At 34.0% G+C, this 8926-nt stretch overlaps 1 protein-coding gene across 1 annotated transcript; it reads right to left on the bottom strand.

Annotated features, from left to right (window-relative positions):
• Positions 1–1403: 1403 nt before the first annotated feature.
• Positions 1404–7428, bottom strand: LOC145607161 (uncharacterized). The gene is made up of 10 exons (XM_081662907.1): positions 7371–7428; positions 5017–5278; positions 4392–4698; positions 3921–4151; positions 3060–3643; positions 2793–2967; positions 2517–2648; positions 2286–2423; positions 1980–2171; positions 1404–1889 (listed from the first exon to the last, which is right to left on the bottom strand). Exons 1-10 carry the CDS (start codon positions 7426–7428, stop codon positions 1587–1589), a joined length of 2382 nt encoding a protein of 793 aa, XP_081519033.1. The 3' UTR covers positions 1404–1586.
• Positions 7429–8926: the final 1498 nt, after the last annotated feature.

The raw sequence follows: 8926 nt of genomic DNA, 5'->3' as shown, positions 1-8926 counted from the left end.
TTCTACATTTGCATTCAGTAACAAGAATACCAGATAAGTATGTTTCAAAAAGATGGACTAAGTTTGCAAAAACAGAGGCATGGGATAGGTTGAAGAATCAGGATCCTAAACAGCGATATATTCCATGGAGGCAAACAATGATGAGGAAATACTACAATCTAATCTTAAAAAGTCAAGAAAATGAAGACACAAGAGCATTTATGGAAGAAAGCTTCAGAAACAGTCTTAAAATGGTGGAAGACTTACTTGCTATTGCTGCTCAGAAAGAAAGTGCAGAAGCTGCTTCTAACATTCCTGATGTGGCAGACAGCACTCAAAGCAATACTGACGTTTCTTCAGCATCGAGTACAAGCACAAGTGTACCACAAATACTTGATCCTAAAACGACTGTAACAAAAGGAAGAAGCAAGAGAGCAAAAGGAGGACTTGAAAAAAGCAAGAGAAAAAGAAAACCAGCATTGCCACCTCCAAATTCAGAATTTGGATCAAAAACACCTAACTTACGACTCTTTTAAGATCTTTTTTTGAACATTTTTTTTTTCGAAATTAATATACCTTGTATTGTTAAGCTTCAGAAACAGTCTTAAAATGGTGGAAGGCTTACTTGCTATTGCTGCTTAGAAAGAAAGTACAGAAGCTGCTTCTAACATTCCTGATGTGGCAGACAGCACTCAAAGCAATACTGACGTTTCTTCAGCATCGAGTACAAGCACAAGTGTACCACAAATACTTGATCCTAAAACGGCTGTAACAAAAGGAAGAAGCAAGAGAGCAAAAGGAGGACTTGAAAAAAGCAAGAGAAAAAGAAAACCAGCACTGCCACCTCCAAATTCAGAATTTGGATCAAAAACACCTAACTTACGACTCTTTTAAGATCTTTTTTTTTAACATTTTTTTTTTGAAATTAATATACCTTGTATTGTTAAACTATTTTTCTTTTGTTTTTTTACTCTATGACAAGTTTAATGAAAATGTGATTGACACTTTTATTAGCAGATATTTAATTCTTGGAAACATCAACTTATGTTACCCTTTTCATGAATTAAAGTAACCCTTTTCATGCATAAACGTTATCCTTTATATCCACTAAAAGTTACGCTTTCTGGTAATAAAAGTTACCCGGCCCTTTTGTCAATAAAAGTTACCCTTTTCACGCATAAAAGTTACCCTATCTATCCAAAAAAAGTATACCTTATCCTTTCTATCCACTAAATTAACCTTCTCTTTGTTAATAGTTACCCTTTCAAGTAATAAAAGTTACCCCTTTTGTCAATAAAAGTTACCCTTTTCATGCATAAAAGTTACCCTATCTACCCAAAAAAGTATACCTTATCAAATATAAAAAGTAACCCTTTTTATGCCACAAAGTAACCCTTTTTATGCACAAAAGTGACCCCAAAAAACATACACAAGAACCTTTCAAATTACTTAATGTATGCACATACATCAGTATTCCAAAAGAACAAAAAACTAACCACTAAGTTTAATTACATCATTTAACTTGATGTATATGCACAAACATTAAGTTTTTTCATTGTTCAAAAAATGCTCCTAGACCTAATCAACCTTTGCTTCTAACAGTCATTTCACCCTTTAGAAGGAGTGTACTTGTCTGTCTTCTTTTTTGCCCTTTTTCCTTTGGGATTCTCTTCGTCTGCCTCTGCCTTTGCTTCTACTTCAGCTGCCATTATACTTTCTTCATTATCTTTCTTCTTCTTTGCAGCAATTGCATCCTTTCTTCTCATTTCAATTTCTTGGCAATAAGCAGGATCTTTCTTCTTCTCATTGAACTTCTCTAATTCTGACAACACATCATTCCTAGATTCATTCAAATCACACAGCACCAGTGTCGTACAAATCTCACCTCGCAGAAATTTTCTCCCAATAATCTCACAACAGAAAAAAAAAAACTTATCAATATGTAATTAATAAAAGCATTAGAAAGGGAAAAACTACATACAAAATAGATGAATAATTACTGTTTTGAGTTCATTTAATTTGAACGATTCGCCAACAAAATGGAGCATGTGATACATAACAAACACCCCACAGTCCAAATTGTCAACTTTTTCTTTTCTCCATTCCAACTCAACAATTTGAAACCTATAAGAAGGTAGCTGAACACTCTTTGGATGATTTCTTTTTCCGAGAAAAACACCCATTTGATCACACTGACATAAAATATAAAAGTTTAGAATAAAATAAAACAAGAAAAAAGAAAAAAAAAATTTAAATGGAAACAATAAGTAAACAGAAACATAACAATGAAATCAACATAAACATACCAAGTGTGAAGACAATTCTTTGGTATATTCAAGAGCATCATCACGCCAGATGATATTGTCAAGATAATATACCACCTCTTTTGTATGATCAATAACAAACAAAATGTAGTGATTCTCAATAAGAACAGGAAAATATATCTGAAACAGAAAAAATTAAAACACTGATTTAGACAGATTAACACAAAACAGAACTTTTTTAAAGTTTTGATAGTAATTTATCATGAAATATACCAGTTCAGCATCCATAATATCACATTCAGGATTCTCATAGCTCACCCAACCTTCCCATAAACCGTGCAAATCATTAACAGCTTGTGAAACTTCACCTTTGCCAATGTTTTCACAAACATGCAAGAATGCAAACTATTAAAAGTATGAGAACTTGTTTATATAAAAAGATAATAACTTTAGTGCACATAAAGGGTAACTTTAGTGCACATAAAGGGTAACTTTAGTGCACATAAAGGGTAACTTTAGTGCATATAAAAAAAAAATCAAATTACTTACACTTTGCCTCACACCAAAGAAGAATTTTCGAGGACCAGAATCAAAACATGCCTTCTCGTTCAAATACAGACAGTAGCAATCAATGATGCACCATCTAATTCTAAGTGGAGCTACCAGGGATACCATGTCTTCTCTTGGAATTAAAAAATTCATCCCAATAGTAACAAGATTCTCACTGCAACAATAAAAAATAAGATAAGCATTAAACAAAAAAATAAAGGAAAAAAAACATATAAAATATAATTATTATAAAAAATGACATTTAACTTCCTCATCATTGAATCATCCTTCAGTAAACAATAATCAAGAATTTCCTGATGTAACTTGGGCAATTTCTTGAAAATCCGAGCATTAGACCTCAAAAACAGAGTAAGAAAAGGAACATCCACACCTACTGGCCCACAGTCGAGTGAGCAAAAAGATTTATTGCCTCTGACGATACGTCTAGAAGCATTTGCTACAGAAGGCCCAACATCATCCTCAGACCTATTCATCAAAACACTTTTTCCTTTACCATTGACATCATCCTCAGACCTATTCAAATTCAAATCTTCTGCAGATTCATTATTAGGATCATCATTGTTATGACCTTCAGGTTCATAAAAATCACGAAACATTTCATGAATAGACTTCATCTTGTTACACTCCTCAATTAAACCATCTAAAAGCTTCAGGTAATGAGGATCAGAAAGTAACTGTTGTGTTTGAGAAAATACAACAGGATCATCAGAGGATAATGATTCAGTTCTGCGAGAAGCAATCATATCACTCAAGGTTTGAAAACCCTGTGACTGAACCAACAATAATACATCCATATTTCTTTTGACCAAAAGAAATGTTTCATGAACAGCCTGCAAACATATGAACCAATAAGAAACTATACAAATGTAAAAAATAAAAATAAAAAACAAATGAAAATTCATGATATATGCATAAAGTTACCCTTTTAAATGCATAAAGTTACCCTTTATTATGCATAAAGTTACCCTTTAAAATGCATAAAGTAACCCTTATAACTGAATATTTAGGGTAACTTTAGTGCACAAAAAGGGTAACTTTAGTGCACAAAAAGGGTAACTTTAGTGCATATAAAGAGATAATAACTAAATAAAAAAAAAGAGCACTTACATCAGTTGAAATTTCTTTAATTTCATCATCAGTCATCACACTTTCTGGAAGATCAAATGCAAGAATGCGGCCACTTCTACCACTTGTAGAAGCCCTTTGACCACAAGTTTGCTTAACAACAGGAGTTATAGGATCCCTAACTTCAGGCTGTGAAACAGGATATGTAAGGGTATCTAATGGTCCCTGCCCAAAATCACCAGCTTTAATCTCCAAATTGATCCGCTTCTTAATCTTCGCATCAGTCCAATGTTGAATCAAAGGAAGGGTACTACTTTCCTTTTCTCCTTGGAAATTTAATCGATGAAAATACATAATTTGCAAAGCTAGCAAACAACCACTTACATTTTGAGCATTTTCATCATTCTTATAATTCACAACAGCCTTCTTTAATTTTTTCAAAACATATGAACACCAATCAAATGTTTTGATTTCATCAACATTTTCCACAGCCTTCAGCAACTTCAATGAAACAGTCCTATTAGTAGTAGGAGCTAAGAAGCTAGACATAACATGTAGCACAAAACATCTCTTGAATTCTTCACCACCATCATCCAAATCAACCATCCTAGACTCCACTTTTGACAAATGTAGAGGTTGCTTCTCAGTAAGACCATAATCATGTCTCCATGACTGAATGATATGTTTATCTACACTACCTTCTTCAGGATTCTTCTGAAGTTCAGGAACAGCAATCTCACTCATAGGCAAGCCAAAGACATCACATATATCATTTTTAGTAACTACAAACTCTTTACCAGCAGCAATAGTGAACATGCAGCTACCTCCATTAAAGTGTTCAACCAGCCAATGTAGCATTTGACGATTCAAAGTTTTCAATTTCAGATGTAATAAACCACCAAAACCTATTTCTTCAACAGCTTTTTGTTGATTAGGACTAAAATTACTCATCATTAATTCCAATGTGTGTGGTCTGCACCTTGCAATCAAGGGTCTTTTTTCCCTAAATAATAATAATATAAGTAAAACAATATCAGAATCAGAATCAGAATCATGATATATATGATTAAAAAAATACAAAACAAAAAACATTTATACTTACACAACAGTATCAGAATCAGAATCAGAAACTACTTGCAATTCAACATCTGCTTTGGCCTTCTTAGATACAATTTTAGACTTCTTAGGAGATGCTTTAACCTTCTGAGACTCTGCTTTGGCCTTCTTAGGAACAGTTTTAGCCTTCACAGTTTTAGCCTTCACAATGTTAGACTTCCCAGTTTTAGACTCTGTTTTGTCCTTCTCAGGAGCTGTCTTGTTCTTTTTAGCAGGCTCTTTACCCATTCCTTTTCCCCTTGAAGGCGATTTATAACGATATCCACCTATTGAACCACCTATATCTAATTAATACAGAGGATAACCATAAATTACAAATTCACAAATTACTCAGGGGAAAATTTAGAATATATGCATAAAAATCCTTTTTACTGCATAAAGTCACCCTTAAAATACAACAAGTAACCCTTTTAAATAAAAAAGTAACCCTTTAACAAGCATAAAGTGACCCTTTTAACTATATAAAGTGACCCTTTTAACTATATAAAGTGACCCTTTTCACTGCATAAAGTCACCCTTTAAACTACAACAAGTAACCCTTTTAAATACAAACGTGACCCTTTTGACAGAATAAAGTGACCCTTTTCACAGCATAAAGTGACCCTTTTCAAAGCATAAAATAACCTTTGTCATGCATATAAATAACATATGTATATATTACTCACACACAATGCACAATGCACATATTACTGGTACTCAAACACATATACACAAACACAATGCAGATATGCATACTATTCTCATAATCTAACTAAAACCTAACATCAAAATTTGAAGAATAATGAATAAAACTTCTGAAAACAAACATGCAAAATTTGTTTAACATGTAACAACACCACAACACATATATATCAAATTTTGAACCAATTATCACAATGAACAATAAAATAAAGCAAAATTAAACATAATAACTTCAAAATTGAAATTCAATTATCATAATATGCATAATAAATCAACAGAAAACAATAAAAAAATAACATGCACTACTAATTCGACATATATAAGCGAAAATTCAATTGAAAATTCGAAAAAATGATGAAAAATTAAATAAACACACCTTCTTCAGCATCTACAGCCTTCTTTGTAATCTTCTTCTTCACCATTGCTGAAACTAACAGTACAAAAAACGAAAACAAAATCAAAATCAAAAAACCTAAAAATCGAAGAACCAAAACAATTTAAACTAACAAAAATCTCAAAAAAATAAGTAAACTAACCACAATTAAGCGATAAACAACTTCACAAGTGAAAGAAAAGTGAGAAAAAGCTCGAAAAACAACAATGGAGGAGAGAGAAATCGCAGTTAACTGATTTTTAGAGAGAGAAAAACGAGGAGAGAGAAAGCGTAAATGAGTGAATGAAGGAGAAAATCAAGGAGAGAGAAAGTTCTTTTTCTTTAATTTTGGAAAGCACGTGCCAGGACAGTTTTTTTGTCCATAAAATCCGCCATTCAATATCATTATTGAACACCCGCTTTTTTTTAAAAATTTGTGCTTTTTATATTGATTGGAACATAACATGTAATTATTGATTGTAATTGATTTTGCTGAATCACCAATATTTTTTGTAATAACTTTATAAATTATAACCATTACTTCTCATTGACTTGCCTATCTCGCAAAAAAAAAAAAAAAAAACAAAAAAAAAAAGTACTCGTACTCCGTATTACCCTATAATAATCTTACATTATTTTTTTTTGGAAAAATTTAGATTGCATCCTAACCATAAGAGTTAAACTTTTATGCTAAATTCAAGAGCAAGAGGTTAGCAATAGAGAAACTAAGCTGATTTAGGAAAATATACACATCCTAAAAATTCCAAAAAATGTAAACTCTTTAGATTATTTTTCTCACTTTTTTTATAATTTAATATTTTGAATGTTCAAAATTCCGTTACCGTATTTTAAAATCTTGATTAATCACAAATTTCTTGCTTTTATACTCCGTAGTCCGTATCAATCAACACTAGCTTTTCAATCCACGCATATTGTTTGAACTTGCTGTCAATAATTAACCAAAAGATAAAATTTACAATAGTTAATTAGACTTAAGTACGGCCGTACGGGTGTACATTAGTGGTTATCAAAATTTAATAAAGACTATATCTCTTATAAAATTTAAAACTATCTAGAGTGGATAAACAATTAAATTGTTTTAACATTTAATTACTTATGAATTTATGATCAAATAACTTCACAGTTAAAAAGGATTCTTATCTTCAAATTATTAAAGATCCAAAAAATGGGAAAAATGAAAGAAAATTAATAAAGGAAGTGGAGGTACTAGTTTCTTTATTTATATCATAAACACTAGGATAAAAGAGTGGTAACTACACCCTTAAAGTCTTAAACGTCCTTAAAGTTACAGATTAAAGTACCTTGAAAACAAAAAGATAAAAGAGTGACTGATAACTCCTGCAACTTAGTACACTTCATAGTTACATTCTTCATTAAGCTACATATCATACCATGCATACCATCCTCGTACTCCCTATTTTCATTTATCACTTTAAACTTAAAACAATCCAGCAGTTAATTCCATGATCGAACCCAGTATAGGGTACCTCCTTTGAAACTCCTTTTGGCATCTTTGTTGGCATCCATGTCCTTCTCCTTGGCACTTGTTCAGGCATTCGCTGAGGCGGCGTTGTGGTTGTTCGCTGTCGGTATCTTTGGCCGCTTCCTCCACCACATTGACACCGTGGTTAATTCCGTCATCTCGGCGACACACTGTCGTACACTCATACTCCACACTACTACTACCACCTGGGCTTTTCCTCCAACATTGTCGTTGGCACTTAGGCTGCTTCTTATGATCCTGCTGGTTTACCACTACTACTACATCTCGCTTCTCCGGGTGGTCCTTCATACATTTCTTTTCACACTCGTACACCTTGACTGGGGTATGCCTGGCACCCATCCCACAATCGATCAGGCACTTCTTAAGCTCGTGCTTGTCGTCCGAGTGCTCAATATATCCTCCATGCCTCTTTTGATACTCCTCAACACATTTTTTCTCACACTCATACACCTCGATTACGCCACGCTTGGCACCCGTCATGCAATCGAGCTGGCACTTCTCAAGCTTGTGCTTCTCGTCCTTATCGACAGAGAGCCTCTCTCGCTCCTTGTAATAATCCTCGAAACACTTCTTCTCACACTCATAAATCTCGGCATAGGTATGTTTAGCACCACTCACACAATAAAGCTGGCACTTCCTAAGCTCGGACTCGTCATCTGTTAAGTCATCGTTATCCTTATCAACTGAGTGTCTACCTCTTTCCTCTTTATGCTCCTCAACACACTTCTTTACACACTCCAACTCCTTCACCACGCCACGCTTCGCTTCACTCAAGCAATCAAGCTGGCACTTCTCTAAGTCCTCCTTAGAATCGTGATCACTAGGGTTATTGATCAATGCTCCAAGCAACTCCTCATCATAACCACCCCATCGCGCTCTCTCCTCCTCCTCCTGTTGCCTCTCCTTATAACCATGGTGACACCCTTGGATACACTCGCGCATCTCACGATCGTCTTGCCGTGTTTGGCAATGCTCCATGCATTTCATCAGCTCATGTCGTGCGCCCTGATAGTTGTTCGGAAATTCGTTTGCTAAAGTTGAAGTAAGGAGAACCGAAAGGAACAAAAAAAACAAAGGGAGCTTTGACTCGAAACTCATGATATATCGTTTGTCTGTTTGTTTACTTGTTTGTTTGATAGATGAATTGAAGAAGGATATTGTACGGAAATATATAGAGAGGGCAATGGTAAGTAGATGCTATTATGCTAACACATGGCGCAAAGTAACCGCGAGTATGGAAGAGTAAGCATGCATAATGACGAGTGTTTAGTGTGGTGAAATTGAGGTAATGGAATCTTCGGAAAATTAATGGGGAAACTGATCACAAGGCCGGCCGAACGCCGTGTTCCCGTA

This window comes from Chenopodium album, chromosome 23 (assembly GCF_948465745.1).
Source record: "Chenopodium album chromosome 23, dcCheAlbu1.1, whole genome shotgun sequence".
NCBI lineage: Eukaryota > Viridiplantae > Streptophyta > Magnoliopsida > Caryophyllales > Amaranthaceae > Chenopodium > Chenopodium album.
The sequence above is the reverse complement of the archived record's forward strand: the minus strand, read 5'-3'. Positions and strand labels throughout refer to the sequence as shown.

Coding starts and splice junctions, on each gene's coding strand:
- LOC145607161 (XM_081662907.1), bottom strand. CDS start 7,428: ATGAAGTGTACTAAGTTGCAGGAGTTATCAGTCACTCTTTTATCTTTT. Junction 2,649..2,792: donor TCTTTGGTGTGAGGCAAAGT/GTAAGTAATTTG, acceptor TACTTTTAATAG/TTTGCATTCTTGCATGTTTG. Junction 1,890..1,979: donor AATTAAATGAACTCAAAACA/GTAATTATTCAT, acceptor TTCTGTTGTGAG/ATTATTGGGAGAAAATTTCT.